Source organism: Colias philodice, chromosome 5 (genome assembly GCF_061535455.1).
Source record: "Colias philodice isolate Cphi_HAF_F1 chromosome 5, ilColPhil1 Martin Lab GWU primary, whole genome shotgun sequence".
Lineage (NCBI taxonomy): Eukaryota > Metazoa > Arthropoda > Insecta > Lepidoptera > Pieridae > Colias > Colias philodice.
Genome location: NC_143090.1, coordinates 2525616 through 2543834, shown reverse-complemented (window position 1 = coordinate 2543834; position 18219 = coordinate 2525616). Strand labels below are relative to the sequence as shown.

At 32.9% G+C, this 18219-nt stretch overlaps 1 protein-coding gene across 1 annotated transcript; it reads right to left on the bottom strand.

The window, feature by feature from the left end:
* Positions 1 to 1624: 1624 nt before the first annotated feature.
* On the bottom strand, positions 1625 to 3525 carry LOC149488315 (uncharacterized). Its single transcript, XM_089695281.1, has 2 exons — positions 3405 to 3525; positions 1625 to 2281 (listed from the first exon to the last, which is right to left on the bottom strand). The coding sequence occupies exons 1-2, from the start codon at positions 3523 to 3525 to the stop codon at positions 1776 to 1778; spliced, it is 627 nt and encodes a 208-aa protein (XP_089551407.1). The 3' UTR covers positions 1625 to 1775.
* Positions 3526 to 18219: the final 14694 nt, after the last annotated feature.

The window sequence follows — 18219 nt, the reverse complement described above, 5'->3', positions numbered from 1 at the left end:
TTTTTTACTATCATGCCTATAAAAGGGCAGGTACTGTGTATAATTTTAATTCCTTAAAAATTATTTTACCTGGCTTTAACTAATCCTACATTTTCAGTGAAATTTGGCGTATCGAACCGGGGATTTCCCGTCGTGTACGTCGGCAAACACAAGTTCATAAAGCACGAAGCATATAAGGAGAAAATTCGTTGGACTTGCAACAAGCGGATACAGCTGGGGTGCAAGGCTAGTCTCACCACATACGACAATGTTATAGTCAGAAGTTGCTTAGCACATAACCATTCGTAGCATTTACTTATTGCATTTATTAGGGTGCTTTTTCACCAGAGTTGGCGAGGATGCGTAGCGAGGGATGTGTTTGTAAAGAACCAATAGTATCGCTCAAATGCTAAATGAAGCGATATGAGCGTAGAAAATGCCTATATATTGGGAATGATATCAATCAAAATGTATCTAATAATTATGTCAGCGTTTGTTAAGTTTCTGGAAACAACTAGATTATTTTGTATATTGTATTATGTATTATTTTGTATATTTGGTAGGTTTTAGGCCGCCTTTCCATCTGCAAGAAAACTTCCGCGAGAAATGTCCGACAGTCTGTCTGACAGCAACTTGTAAGTCTAATTTCGCGTTTCCACCTGCAAGTAGACTTGCAAGTTGCTGTCAGACAGACTGTCGGACATTTCTTGCGGAAGTTTTCTTGCAGATGGAAACGCGGCCTTAGAATGTGTTGTGAACTTTTATTATACTACTAATTAATACGGTATTCTCGGTAGAACAACCTTTGCCGGGTCACCTTATAATATAGAATTTGTTAATAGATCATGGTAGGTAAATTTGTGAAGAAATAGAAGTGGATATTTTTTATGCATAAATGACGATTTAAAATTTTGTTTAATAGCGAATAAACTTGAATATAATAAGAGAATGTTTACATCGATCGAATTTAAATTGAAATTTGTAAATTTAGTGCCTTATAATGCCTGGTAAATGATATTTACACTAGAAGTATATTTTGTAATACATTTTATAGACTTTGTATATTCCTCATAAAATTTAATTCTGTAAAAGAAATCGTTCTACAATATAGCAACGTATTAATATTATAATAAGTTTATATTATCTCGGTGTAAGAAATGTTTGAATAAACTTTGTTTTACCTATTGGCTATGTTTTATTTACTTCTAGCGACGTACCTACAGTAAGTAGGATTTTTTATAAGGAAACAGTTTTTATGAAAGTGTTATGGCCGAACAAGTCCATCATTATCACTATAAACAAATTGAATCTATACTAATATTATAAAGCTGAAGAGTTTGTTTGTTTGTTTGTTTGAACGTGCTAATCTCGGGAACTACTGGTCCGATTTGAAAAATTCTTTCGGCTATATACCATCACGCTACGACCAACAGGAGAGGAGCCACGGGGGTGAAACCGCGCGGAGCGGCTAGTCGTATATAAAACAAAATCACCTATTAAAATAGGCTAGGTTGGAAAAATGAGAGAAATTAATTGTCAATACGTTTATTTGGAAAAATTATACATTAAGTTTGATAAAAAAACGCCGAGACATGTCAATTAAAGTTGTTTTATAGAATTTTCGGAATAAACCCTGAGAGAAATTTACTGTAAAAAATATAGTTATTTAATTTTTTATTTTTTATTGTATAAGTTCAAATAATAACCAAAAACAGAATAAACGATTCACAATACACTTAAAACTAAAAGCATACATTTAGTAATACAAATAGAAGTTATTCAGAGGATTTATTATCTCACTCTCCATCTTCCGATTTTGATGCAAGAGGATCCTTAGCATCACTAGCAGGATCCACTTCATCTTGTTCATGATTTTCTTTTTCATTAGAATTAATATTATCAGAAACATTATTTTCGTTCACTACAATATCATTAGGTGTAGCGCTTTCCTTAGCCTTTTCTTCTTCACTCTTATTTTCCAATGACACAGTATTAGATATAACGGGAGCGAATATGTGTTCTGGATTTACAGAATTTTCAATATCAATGAAATTGAAATTTGCCTCGTCATCCTTCATAGTTTTACACTCTGACGTAGATACAGGAGTCTGATTAGTAAATTCAAAGTTTTGTTGAATACAAGACTTTCTTGTATTTTCTAGTTCCATTTCTTCACCATCTGATAGTATTTCTATTGGAGCTTCATCTCTAACGACCTCAATGACGTCATCATCAGAGGTATTACCACTATCTATTGTTTCCCTGGCTCCTGTTGTGATAACGTTCGTGCTGATTCCGCGAACTGAAAATATAAAAAAGTAAGTATCTTTCTTGAAATTTATAACAATGGGACAATCGCCAATGAGCTGATCGTGTAAACAAGCATTATTAATGAATATAGGAATTGAGAAAATGATTGATAATACCAAATAAAACGTTTTAAACACCAATGCCTCAGGCCCTCAGATGATGCATGGTGAGGAATTAATGATTAATAGAGATTTATTTGTATATACTCAACTTTTCTCTAGTAACACACACATTCAGTAGATGGCACCAAATTGTTATTTATATAATGATTTTATTGAAATTCGACGAAGAGCAACAATTATTCAGCTTGTGAAACAATATAACTGAATAAATCAATAAACGGTATTTATTCATAATAAGTTTATTAGGTATATCTACAATTGTACTAGCGACGGATTGTATATATCCAAATACAATTAATTAATTAATAATAACAACAATTAAAATCGTATATCATCTTCTTATAGAATTATAAATGAAATGTACAAAAACCTTAAACAACTATAATCTGTATAAATAAACAAATAAAAACGTAAAAAGACAACTATTATTGCTTTTCAAATTACCACAATTTGTACCAAATCAACCGTACTCAATGAGGATACAATAAATTAATAAAAAAATAAAAAGTTCCTATAATAATATTTTACCTACTATAAACCCTTAACTAAGACCCATATTTACAATTTACATCTGGAGTTGCATTAAAAGCTCCTCTATTGATGGAATAACAAAAAAAAATTCTTATCCAAAGAAAAAAATATTAACTAATATGTCCAATAGTAATGCTATCGAGTGGACATCAACAACAAAGGATATGTCTCGATCTTAGAAAACGATAAAATAGGGAAACAAATATGAAATATATAAAAAGCTAGCTTTCCACCCGCGCCTTCGTTGTGTAAAACTTAACAAATTATTAACTAAAATCTTCCTAGAAAAACATTGCTTTTGCATGGCCTATCTATTGATGAAAACATAATTAAAATTGGCGCTACAGTTTTTGAGATAGACAGTGATTTGTGATAGAGTTGTTATTCACGCCCCAATAAGAGCTTACTTCACTTCATAGACCACCTAGTCATAATAAATTTGCATCCCAGGTTCTTTCTTGCTCCAATACGAAATTCTTCTCTTTATCCTCAATTGTGCATACTTCAGCGGATCTTGTTTTATTCGTCTGTACCTCGCTCTCTCTGCAATCTTCTTTCTTTGCAACACCTCCTCTCTAGTCATTTTTTGACGCTTTCTTTGTCTATCTGCAAATTTTTTGTATTTGTATCTATATATAAAATTCTTACGTCACAATGTTAGTTACCATACTTTCGAAACGGCTGGACCGATTGTTATGAAATTTTGTGTGCCTATTGGGTAGATCTGAGAATCGGCCCACATCTATTTTGCATATCCGTGATAAGAGTAAGGCAGAACAACGTTTGCCGGGACAGTTAGTTACTAAACTATAATCTCGATGCTGCACATGATTAATTTACAAATCTGAATAAAACACAATCAACGTTTATAGACCTTTTATTATAAATTTCGTGTCTTTTATACAAGGAAAAAATCTATATATTAAGTACTTTCGAAAAAATATACGCGTTTTATTGTGTTAGAGCTTTCGGCTCTTCAAGTTAACAACAAATATGAAACATAACTAATTATTTCCAATGTTAAAAAAAAAAAACTTATTAACAAATAACAATATCCTCTCAGTTATATAAATACTCAAAAATTGTAAAATCTGCTCAAACACAATTTGTTAAACGCAAAATCTTCACTCTGGAGTTACTCATAAGTGAGTGTGTTCTCCTGAGGGATATATGTCGCCGTTGATAATACGAATTTTACATTTACACCCATATTGCAGTCTCTTGCTGCAGCGCCAAAAACTCCTGTCTGACTTTACATAACCCAAGTGAAAACGGTGCTCTCCCAGTATGAGGATTTTGCCTCCCCTGGATGTCTTAGAAATTATACCTGCAGATAAAAATACCAGTTAATCAAGACAGTTTATCGATACTAGATCGAGACCTATTTGGTCTAGAATTCGGTACTGTTTAATTAATGAAAAATAAGTTGTATAGTCAGCGTTTTTTGATGCATGTATACTTATAAAAATCCAGACGCATTTTTTTTTTTCAAAAAGATGAATTTTTGAAACTCTATGTGTAATGTGTATTGTGTACACTCATAACAAGCAACCCGCCCAACTTTGCCACCAGCACGTAAACTATCGTTTAAGATTATGTTTTCATAGACAAAATGCTCACATTAGCGAAGCGGTATATGCCGGCTGCACCAAGCTAGAGAAGAAAACGTGGATTTTCAGGAAAAATTTAGCAAAAAATTTTTGACGTAATTTTGTTGTTTAAGTATTTTTAACGTGATCAGTGCATGCAAAACTACAAGTCCCTTCGCGCTTAGTATACCAATAGTGGGACACCCTATATACAACACTATTGTGAATGATGCTACTAGGAACACCAGGCAGAAAGAAAAAGAGAATTGAAATATAAAGTGTAAATACTATATTAAGATCACCAATTCTAGCTGTTCCTAGTAATAGATATCGTGCAGTGTATTGAAAATAGTCTCCGGGTGATTATGCTCATTATTCAGGATGACAATTTCGTCATCTATCGTGTGGACTTTAGCAGTACAATCAGCATGTGTAGCGCACTTCCAGATCTTTTTCACATAGTTTAGACAATATGTGCGACAGATGAAAGCGTAGCCTCCTATTACCATTTGTCGTGTGCCCTTCGTTGACATTCTGAAGTAAGCTGGAATAGGTATATATAGGTAGGTATAGATATAATATTTGGGTTAATTTCTATGAGATTTTAAAGACTGGCAATGGTTACTTCACATAACGATGTTATAGTTGATCCCTCTAGTGACCGTGTTTTTTAAGCCTTGAAATATAATCTGTATGTAATCATGTCAACGTGAGTTTTATTCATATATTTATACTTCATATTTGTAAATTTGGAACGTTTGAAATCACAAATTAAATATTTAATTCAAATTCAATAAATACGTTAATGGTTTAGAACTTTTATCTTACCCTATGATTTATTAAATGTCTAATATAGATAATGATAATGCTTATTATTTGAATAAAATTTATTACACCATAACTTACTGCTATAACAACTTTATTTTTCTATTCTAACTCTGTTATACATAATTTATTCTAATGACAAAGAATCAATAAAATTTATATTTTTATTATTATTTGACCTAGACTTACATTTTTTTCTTTTATTTTTGTATTGAAGTAAGTGAAAAAAATACTCCTTTACTTATGTAAAGGAGTATTTTTTCTTTGCAGATATGCAGATATTTTTTCTTTGCCTTATGGATTGCAGATAGTTTACAATATTTGAACTTAAAATTCGCCAATTAAATATCATTAAATTAATTTCTAATATGATAATATCCAATAATGTCTCGTTGGCCTTACATAACTATATTCCGATCATTTCGATCAGTAGCAGGGGGTTTTCACTCCGAAGTTTAGGTATGTTTCGCGCCGTTGCCGACTGAGTTGGCAGTCGAGCGCGGGTTGCCTCATGCCTGCCACTCACCACCCGCGCGCTCACTGCCTTGGTTGCGTGACGAGTGTTTGCGTAACAATGATAAATCGACAGCGAGTACCAACCCTGAGCTACCATACAGCTAGCTATTATTTATGCCTAAAGTTGACTTATGTTAGGGAGTGAACATTCTGTACTTAGTACTATTATATATTCTGTGTCAGTAGTTACATTTTATAAAACTTGCCATTAGAGCTATAATACACCGGTGGATCGTGGTCATGTTCTGCACCTAGAGTGATCTCGTTGTTTTGTGTATTCACATAAGCCCTACAGCCGTGCGACCTGCGCGAGCAGTACCATAATATTTTGCCTGTCCGAGTCTGCCATGCCTTCTTGAAGGTGTATTTCTGATACATCAGCAACGGATTCCTTTTTATCCTGGATGGTATGAAACGTACTGTGAAATTAATAAATAATATTATGGAGTGTGGATTATGCTATGGAAATATATTTAAACATCTTGGGATTCTAAAACTATGAATTCTAAAATGCATTTCAAAAAATCAGTTTTCATTAGTTTTTTGTGAGGTCATCGCCATGTGGTCCCGTTTTAAATGACATTTTTGGGTCCATATTATACATATTAGGGTCTTCTAAAATTGTCTCAGAAGAAAGTCAAATATACAACAAAACAGATTGTGACCTAATCTAGGTATACTAATATTATAAAGCTGAAGAGTTTGTTTGTTTGTTTGAACGCGCTAATCTCAAGATGTACAGGTCCGATTTGAAAAATTATTTCGGTGTTGGATATCCCATTTATCGAGGAAGGCTATAGGCTATACGCTAAGACCAACAGGAGCGGAGACACGCGGGTAAAACCGCGGAGCACAGCTAGTTATTTATATATACAATAACATTGCATACATAATTAAATTAAAATAAAACATTGGCCATATTTATAAAAAAAAATATATTTCTTTAAATTAACACAACCTCAACAAATACGGTATATAAAGTAAATATAAATATATTATATAAATATAATTTGATATATATACATATATATATCAAATTTCTTAAAATACATTCTAATTTATTCCTAAGGTGACAATAACTAGATATAAATTATTCTATTTATTATATTATTTACAATAACTCCGTATTCCGCACTTTTCTAGAAGTAACGGTGTACCTAGTCTTAAAAATTCTATCGTCAAAATTTGTTGTAATATTCACAATTTTAGTATGCAGAAGTACTCCTAAATGAAATAAGTGAAGTCCCATAGTCCTCAAATGGGATAAGCAAGATGGCATTATACATCTGTTTCACTGATCGATTTTCTTTAGCGACAAGAAGGTGATCAGCCTTCTGTATCCTGCCAGACCGAGACATTTTTTTTTCGTCTCCACCGGGAATCGAACCCCGGACCTCTCAGTTCGAATAAAGCTTGGTGAAACAATTAGTCCACTTCTTAGGTCCCTAATCGTTTTATTCAAACGTATCTTCAGGCTTATCTTGTTCCAGGATATTATACTGAAGTTTATCCATTTCCCATTGTATTGGAGGATCATGATCATGAGGAGACGCAGCCAGCAGCTTCTCACCCGAAGTATTAGCATATGCCTTACATCCCACTTTCCGTTTAGAACAATACCATACAGTCACTCCATTCTTGTTCAAACGTTGACGTTTGTAGGAGAAATTCTTGTGGATCAGTCTAGGATGCTTCCCGACAAAATCCATTATGAAGACCGCTGAAATATGAATATGGGTATCATCTATACTTATAATTTAAAGAAGAGTTTGATTTTGACCTATGATCTCAGGAACTACTGGCCGATTTCAAAAATTCTATCATCGTATATGTGTGTCATGGGAAATTTAAAAAGTAATAAAGTAGGGTATAATTCCTAAAAGTGCCTCAAAATCTATAAATTTTTCTCAATTCCCGACATAATACAATTTTTAACAAAATAAGTTGTGTAACATCAAATAGACATACCTGTCGTGGTTCTGAATTGACTTGGTGGTAGTTGAAGGAAAAGGTGCATTCTTTGAAAAAAAAAAAAACTAATTTTCTGCTTATTCATTTTGTTTATTTTTGACTATCTATTTGACATTGCATTTTATATTATTTTATTATTTACATAACAAATCGATAACAACTATTACGGGGATTCACACATGTAATATTTCTCTGTGAAATCTCACTATATATTATGTGTCTGTATTTTTTTAATAACATCACTTATGTACATAATCTAATCGAAAATCTATAATGTAATCAGGGCCAAAAAACGAATATTGTAAAACTATCATGTGATTTTGCTCAACGTTGAACACAGATATAGGTAGCACTAGTATTTACTCAATGAATGTAATCAATCAAAGAATAAAAAACATACACACACAAATTAACTGAACCTATTAATACATATATATATTAAATTTCTTTAATATAAATACTTACACATTTATTTCAATAAAACATTATGTACAACATACAAGGAAACATTAACAACAATTTCAAACATAATTCAATCATACGTATTTAAAATTTAAAATGTATGTGCGTTTTATAGTAGTCACATTTATATATTTCGTTACCCCAAATAAAACACAAAACGATCCTCAAAGACATTAATAAATACATCAAATTAGTCTATCTAACCTATGGGTCATTTGATTTATGATCACATCTCAAGCACCCTATAGATATTCCTAGAACCCTGGGTCAGCTAACTCGCAGGATCATGGTCATGGTTGGTCACCGTGAGTAGTTCTCCCATGAAGGTGTGAGCATACGCCTTGCATCCCAGACCTCGTCTAGAGCAATACCATACTATCTTGCCGTTGCAGTTCTCCCTCTGCCGTTTATAGGAGTAATTGTTATGCACCAGGCTTAGGTGCTTCCCTTGTCTCGATGGTACGAATTTTACTGGAATCATGCATTGTAAAATATGAATCAATAAAAATACTAGATATATACCAGATTTTATGAAATGTCGCTTCAAAGACAGGTCATACTAGGTTATCTTTTAAAAAATGTATGTTTATCGATCGCGTTTAAAATTAGATTGTAGTAAGTTCAGTTTTAAGTTATTGGGGCAAAAATAATTATCATTTAAGTTTTGCAAACTTGTTATGAAAATTTTGAAATTAAAATAATTATTCAAAATTAGTCTTGCATCCAATTTAAAATGTATTAACAGAAAATATATAGATACTGTATGATGTCGTAAAAGATTTATTAACAATTAGCGTTTTTTTTACATAAAAAAATCACATAATATTAATATGTAATAATCATATGTATATGCAATTTTTTACGAAATTACTTGTGTAATATAAAATAGACATACCTACCTGTCGTAGTTCTGAATTAACTTGCTCATTGTTGAAAAGATAGAGGTGCGTTTAAAAAAAAATCAAAATTTCTGCTTATTTATTTTGTTTATTTTTGACTATCTATTTGACATTGCATTTTGTATTATTTTATTATTTACATAACAAATTGATCTTAACAACCATACGGGCATTCACACATGTAATATTTCTCTGTGAAATCTCACTAGTATTTTTTCACTTCACTTAAGTACATAATCTAACCGAAAATCTATAATATAATCAAGGCCAAAAAACGAATATTGTACAACTTTCATGTGATTTTGCTCAACGTTGAACACAGATATAGGTAGCACTAGTATTAATAACTCAATGAATGTAATCAATTAACGAATAAAAAACGTGCTAATGAAGGCAGCATTAGACGATTTTATTGTATGACATTTAATTAACTGAACCTATTGATACATATACTAGCGGTCCGCCCCGGCTTCGCCCGTGGTACATATGAAAAATAGATGTTGGCCGATTCTCAGACTTACCCGATATGCACAGAAAATTTCATGAGAATCGGTCCACCCGTTTCGGAGGAGTAGGTATGCAGACTAACATTGTGACACGAGAATTTTATATATAAGAATATTAAACTAGCGGTCCGCCCCGGCTTCGCCCGTGGTACATGTTTACGTTTTCTCTACATAAGAACCATCCTCGTACTTCAAGGAATATAATAAAAAAAGAATTATCGAAATCGGTTCAGCCGTTCTCGAGTTATGCGCTTACCAACACATTTTGCGATTCATTTTTATATATAAGAATAAGATTTCTTCAATATAAATACTTACACATTTATTTCAATAAAACATTATGTACACATATAAGGAAACATTGACAACAATTTCAAACATAATGTCATCATACGTATTGAAAATTTAAAATGGTATGTGCGTTTTATTTAGTAGTCACATTTCTTTATTTTTTTAACCCAAATAAAACACCATACGATCCTCATAAGTCATTAATAAATATGTACATCAAATTAATCTATCTAATCTATGGATCATCTGATTTATGATCACATCTCAAGGACCCTATAGATATTCCTAGAACCATGGGTCAGCTAACTCGCAGGATCATGGTCATGGTTGGTCACCTTGAGTAGTTCTCCCATGTAGGTGTGAGCATACGCCTTGCATCCCAGAGCTCGTCTAGAGCAATACCATACTATCTTGCCGTTGCAGTTTTCCCTCTGCCGTCTATAGGAGTAATTGTTGTGCACCAGGATTAAGTGCTTCCCTTTACTCGATGGTATGAATTTTACTGTAATTATGCATTGTAAAATATGAATCAATAAAAATACTAGAAATTATACCAGCTTTTATGAAATTTTGCTTCAAAGACAGAACAGACTAAGTTATCTTTTTAAAAATGTATTCATCGATCGGGTTTAAAATTAGATTGTAATAAGTAGTTCAGTTTAAAGTTATTGGGCAAAAAATATTTTTGTTTTGCAAACATTTTATGAAAATTTTGAAATTAAAATTATTTGAAATTAGTCTTGCATCCCATTGAAAATGTAGTAACAGAAAAGATATAGATACTATATGATGTCGAAAAAGGTTTATTAAACAATTAGCGTTTTTTTACATAAAGAATCACATAATATTAATAATAATCACATACATTGCAAGTGAACACAAAAACTACTAATAAATTGTTATATTTTCAACCATACATGCATTTGTGACAAATATCAAGTTTATGTTCTCCACACAATGGCTTATAACACTTGCAGCATGTCACCCTAGTCATTCTTCGCTTTTTGTAGGAACATAAAGAACAGGTCCTTCTCTTTTTAACAGGAATTTCATCACTTCTGCTTTGTGACTCCAAAGGAGGAATTTTGTTTCGGTCCGGTACAGGCAATATTTCAATGATAGAGTTACGAAGACTACTCTGAAGGGTTGGCATCGTTAATCTATTCTGCAAATGCGGTTCAACCAACTTGTAATGAACGCTCTTTAAATATTCACGCATTGGTAAGGGATGCTTCGTAGCTTCTAAACAATTCATTTTATATATTATGTAACTATTCACAAATGCAATGGTGATCATTCTGTAAAACAGAGTTATTGGCCATTGTTCAGATTTTCGACTGCAGGAAATAGCAGAGTACATTTGCTCCAAGCTCTCTACAGCTCCTCTGGTTTGGTTGTAAAATTCTACAACTGTAGGCTTTTTGGAATTTTTGTTTATCTCTTCTTCACCACCACAGGTTGATAGGAAGAATGTGACTTTGTGGGACTTTGGTTTGTAAGAAAGCAGTGTGACTTCATTATCATAGCAAAGCATAGTAGTTCCAACATTTCTTGCACGATGGTTTTGTAACTCTATTGGAATTTCTTGTTTGTTAGCTTTTAGTGTCCCAACTGAAGTAAGATTAAATGGTTCGTTTACCAAAGTTTTAGCTAGCGGTAACGTGGTATACCATTTGTCCATGGTAATGTTCCTATTTGTTCCATGGATAGACGTTGTCAACTTTTTGACGTAATATTCACCCAGTGGTTCTCCATCTGTGTCATTAAATTTACCCAAATAGGGCTCCGCATCCACCATATATTTTGTAGAACTGTCTACTAACATTACAATTTTAATGCCATATGTCGGTTTTTTGGGAGAATAGACGCGGAACGGACACTTTCCTCTGAATGCCAATAACTGTTCATCAATTGTGAGAAAGTTACCAGGCTTATAATTCTCCCGACATTGAGACATGAAAAGATTCCACATTTCTCGAAAAGGGGCAAATACATCAGTCCGTTTCCGTTCATTGCGCATATAAAAATCACTAAATTTTAGGCAACCTTTTAGGAAATCAAATCTTAAACAAGACATTGTGTTCCGATATCTATTGCCACAAAATGAAACGTCAAATAACTCCTTTATTGATAAATGACTGTCCTTCATTGCTGCTGATAAAGTCAGAATTCCAATAAAGGCTCTAATTTCTCTAGCATCTGTTAGGTTTTGAGTAGCATTAGCTTTTTTGTATTTTTTATTCTTCTTGATAATTTCTGCATTGGTGTGAGTTACAATTGTTTCAACTATATTATCAGTAATAAAAAAGGAAAAGCAATTGAAAGGATCAACTTCATTTTTACAAGCTTCTACTGGTTCAGCGGTAATTTTGTCTCTACTTCTTTGGGTTTGTGGCGGTCTTTTGGTTAACCATTTGTGATTATCCTTTCCGTGAAGAGAGTTACGTGAGAGTTTCATTATTGTATCGCTTGTCTCTATTGAAGTGTTTATTGAAGGAAATGTATGAGATCCATCCTCTTCATTTGAAAGTGATTTTAGATTCATAGAAGAAATTTCATCGTCAGTGTCAGTTTCATAAGTGGGATCCTGAAAGAGATTGTCTTCGCATTCACTCCCAGATGACGCTTTCTCATCGCTGTCATCTTGGAATATGAAGTCACGCAAAGGATCTAAAATAATAAGTATACTAACATTAATATCCATAAAAAAACATTATCATTTTCTTAAAATTCAAACTTTACGTTCGAAGGCAATTTCTCCCCAAGATATATTGTATTAATTAATATAACTGATTGAAAGATATCCACTTTATCACAGGTAGGTATCATTAAATAAATATTAACACTTTTATAAATGAATTGAATACGGAAATTAGATACATCTTGGTAAATAATATTTGTCATGGCAATTAATATCAAGCAATAGACACAAGACCTTCCTATTACAATAAAACACTAATATTTTGGTAATTATTCTCTATATTATATCATACATGAATTAGACTAGATAGTATACATATCCACAGCAACAAGATCAAGTTTCATAATTGCTAAAATTTCATTTTAAATAGCTTAACTAAAGACATAGTACGATATGTAAATACGGTCATTCTTAGTAGACCGGACTCTCAGTGGAGTTTCGTTTGCAAAAATCGCGGACCTAAATCTGACTTCTGATATATATTGTATAGATCCCAGACATCCTATAGACAGATGTTGCCAACCAGTTTTGTGGTCCCCCTGCCCGCACCCCGGTAATTAAATATGGCATACAAAGAAAAAAATAAAAATTTCCAAAACATGCCGTGTGGGGTATCAAATGAAAGAGCTTATTGAGTAGATCACGAATATATAGCATACTATGTACATTTCTTACACTTTCTCTAAGATTTTTTAGAAAATTTACGAAAATGGTCCATTTTTGAGTTAACTTTAAACCACTATAAATTGAAAACTCATGAATATATTTTTTAAATTATTATTTTTAATAATTAACAATAGTCCATTGTTTACGATTCAATATTTCGTACAGTGAAATAGTTGCATGGGGGAGTGGGGGGAGCATTCAAAGATGGCGAGTATATTTTCAAGTTCATATAGTATATAGTTATTTTCATCAAATCCACCACATAGCTCACTTATATTATATTACGAACTATTGAATCATAAACAATGGACTATTGTTAATTATTAAAAATAATAATTTAAAAAAATATATTCATGAGTTTTCAATCTATAGTGGTTTAAAGTTAACTCAAAAATGGACCATTTTCGTAAATTTTCAAAAAAATCTTAGAGAAAGTGTAAGAAATGTATATAGTGTGCTATATATTCGTGATCTACTCAATAAGCTCTTTCATTTGATATCCCACACGGCATGTTTTGGAAATTTTTATTTTTTTCTTTGTATGCCATATTTAATTACCGTTGTGGGGAGAGGGGGACCACAAAACTGGTTGGCAACATCTGTCTATAGGATGTCTGGGACCTATACAATATATATCAGAAGTCAGATTTAGGTCCGCTATTTTTGCAAACGAACATCTCCTTGGAGCCTGCTCTATAGCGCTATCTATGAAACAATAACATATGTACACGGGAATATCATCCTCAGAGAGTTAGAAATAAGGATCAGATTTCTTAGCTAAAATTGGTAGGTTTACTGTACTGTGGCATTATCTTGATCCACTTTCCGTTGGTAAGCTGGTGGTATATCGGTGGTGGGTGGTTGTGTTCAACTTCACCAGTTGTGTAGACGTTATTAACACTGTTCACGATGGCCTTGCACCCACTATGTCTATTGGAACAGTACCACAACACGCCTCCTTTCAAATTAGAGAACCTCAATTTGTAGGTGTATCTTTTGAACATGAGCAGAGGATTTACGCCCTTGCGTGTTGGTAGAAATTTCACTGTAACAACACAAGCGACGCAGTTCAAGTAAGGTTGAAAATTAAATGCTATGACAATGATCATTCTGTTGTAGCAATTCATCGAATCGATAACATATATATACATACTTATAAACAAATATACGTACAATTTATATGCACACAGTTTAAGCGTTTAAAATATTAACACGTTCCCTGCGCCATCATTATCAAAGAACTTTCAGCTGGTGCTTTGGAGACCTAAAAGATCTCGAAACTTATCAACCCTTTGGTGCGTTTGAGACCTAATCAGTCTCCTAAAGATACAGTTTTGAAAATAATTTATATCTTCCAGAAAACAATGACATATACTTTGAAGTTTTTGTGGATGAAAGATAGTCTATTGTTTTATATTTTGCTAGGTTCGCACGCAGTTATGACATTTGAATAAACTACAAATACAAAAAAAAAAATAGATATCGATTGTATCTCGTACCGCAACCGAAGATAGTTCAATATGTGTAAAATAATATCTCAGTTGTCGATTGAAATAGTTTTATTAACTATGCAAAGTGTTTCTCATTAAAACATGGTAAGCACATTGATTGCTTGCATTTCGCGCATATGGTAACAATTCGTTTAGTTTTTTTAGAAGCGTCAGAGCTATTTAATGTGCGTCGTAATTTTTCGTAACAACCCACACAACGTCTTTTTTTGTCGCCACGTTGGAAAATATGATTAGTACATCTTCCTTCGGGGAATTCTGTAATAAAATGCATTGTATAAATAAACAGTATGCAACTATGTCAGTGAAATAAATGCGATGGAATCTAATTTTATTAGTTTTTCTAATAGCGAAAAGTTATTCGAGTGTCTTATGTATATTTTTGTTCTTAGGCTGTTGTTGCTTTTAGAAATATATGGTGGTATTAAATTAAAGCTGGATTTCACAGGTCTCTTGTAAGTTTATTATAGCAACGTTTTTGTTATAATAACCGAAAATTAGGCTACCAGAAACTTACCAGAGAGATGTGAATTCCTCCCCTGTGTAGTATAATGCTTACATAATTATAACACTAGCATTAGAGATAAGTAGCAAAGAAACCACCACCACCCACCAGAAATGCTACTAAGCTAAGACATTCTCAAAAAACAACCAAAAATGTTCCGGCAATCCACAGAAGAAGTACATTAACGCGTTTCAAACACAAAAAAAACCACGTGAAGTCAAAAAAAAGGCATGCAGATGTTAGTTGGAAATAAAGCCTCTTTAAATTATGTTATTTGAATTGTACCATAGAAAATTTTTGTACAGTAAATTCGAATGATTAAAGTGCATATGCTCAGTTTCATGCAAAACGTGCTGCAATTAGTTGATGATGCTAAGCATACGCGTTGTCTGGAACCATTACCTAAGTTTCTGGAGAGATTTTTGCTACCTGTATGAGTAAGAACAGTTTGTTTTCGAAGAACTGTTTGGTATGTTGACCACGGCAATCTTCTGACACCATCACGTTCGCCATCGGATTTATCCACATTCCCTTGAACCGAAACGGTCATGTTTAGAAAAAATTAAGATGTATTTCCTCTCAATATCGCAGACTGCAACTCTGCAAAAAGGGTGAGAAAAACGCAGTAGGTACACAAGTACTAGTGAACCGTGAAATGAAATTTAGCACACATATAGAGCGTAACTTGGATTAACACATAGGATAGGTTTCATCCGGAAATCCCACGGGATCAATGGGAACCATGCGGGTTTTTCTTTCAAAACGCGGGCGAAGCCGCGGGCGGAAAGCTAGTACATATATTATAAATGCATAAATTATTATTGAAATATCTTTATTAAAATCTGTTGGCAGATATAAACATAATAACGTTGAATCATAATTGATCATAATGACCAAAATAAATTTTACAAGTCCGCAGTGATCCTTGTTATTAACTTGGTTTAAGTAACATAAAAAAAAACGTAATTTTCGAATTATTCAATACAATCTAACTGAGAAAAAAATAAAAAAAAACTATAAAGAACTATTAAAACCATTCACTTTCTAATCCGAGTTCATAGTTTGACCCAGGTACCATCCTTCGTCTTCATATAATTTGGTGGCATATGATTGTGCTTTATATGTCCAAAGGTGTATATCTCATTCTTGCTTTGAACAAACGCCTTGCAGTTGGCAGCCTGTCGGTTGGAACAGTACCATACGGCCACACCTTCGTTCAAAATTCTTTTTCTCATGAAGGTGTATTTGTTGAACATTAACAGGGGATTCACTCCTCTGCGTGTTGGCAACAATTCAACTGAAAACACTCGTGTGTTAAGGCCTGTTCAAACCAGAGTAGTATCCGCTACCGCCGTGGGTATATTTATAAAAGACGATTCGCTTTCCGCCGCCTGTGTGTCTGTATGATCTTTAAAATTACGCAACAGATTTCGATGGAATTATTCGAATGGATAGAGTGATTCTCGAGGATTCAGGCAAAACGGGCGAAGCCACGGGCGGAAGCCAAGTCTAATATAATTTTTTAATTTTTATTTACCTGAAGCTGTAGAATGTAGGCTTTATAATGGCTTTATAAGAGGATTTTTAAAATAAATATAAAAATATACAAATAATATAATATAAGACAAGTCATAAAAACACCAATAATAATTTACATAATTTAATTAATTACCGTATGTAATTACATACATATTATTTAAATTAATAAGTACGCGTACAAAACACTTTTCAAAGTATTTTCAAAGCATAATAGGATCAAAAATGGTTACTAACATTTAAAACGTACTTAGGTTATCACATATTTTAGGAGAAGTCTTCAATATTAGACAAATCAAAGAAAGACATAAAATAAAATACCTTTTTATATTTTACATGTAAATAAAAAAGGCAAATAAACTTCATCACATCCTGGATACATTATAAAAAGCAAAATATATAAAAAATAATAAAAATTGTCGTAATAAATATTGTAATTTGTGCTTAATTTAAGGCTAATTAACTACGATTTATTAGATTTGTTACTAAAGGTTATCACTGAAATTTAGGACAACGGTATTTATCAAAAGTATGGCGTTATTTTGACTTAGGTACTTAGTATAGTATGAAAATACGAATCAAGAATACCAGAAAACAATTGCATAGAAAGTTGTCATTTAATTGTTAAATTTTACCTTAATTCAGTAATAACAATATAACAACAGATGTTGTTAGTGTATTTCATCACAATATTTTTAAGTTTAAAAGAGAGTAGAAATCACGATAGTAGCCATATCCATTCCACCTATGCATTTTCGATACCTTCTTTTAGCTACAACTACATAGTTCATTAAACCATGCTATTATAAAACCGTTGTCCAAATAATCTTGAGATTTAAAAGTCATAAAACTGATTTTCTCCCGCCTGTCCTCCAACATACTGCGGGAGCTTCGGCGGCGGGTGATCATGCGGTTTATACGCAAAGACCCTTGTACCAAAACTTATTGCGGACGCCCTGCAGCCTTTCAACCGTCGAGAACAATACCAGGATATCCTTCCATCGGCGTTTTTCTTCTGATAGCTGTACGTGAAGCCGGCGAGAAGCAGCAATGGATGCTTGCCACCTCGCTTCGTCCACAGAAACGTTCCTGAAATATGGGCACACTGAATATGGAACACACAGTCATTGTGCTATTGCTAAGGAAATATATTGGTGGTACTTACACCAAGCAGATTATTAAATGGCGTATCTTTCAATTCAGAATAAACCAATATACGTCATGTAGAGATAGCGGTTATGAAAATTCGAATTGACTACATATATTACATATTTAAGTTCGCAGTCGCTTAAGGCCGGCTAC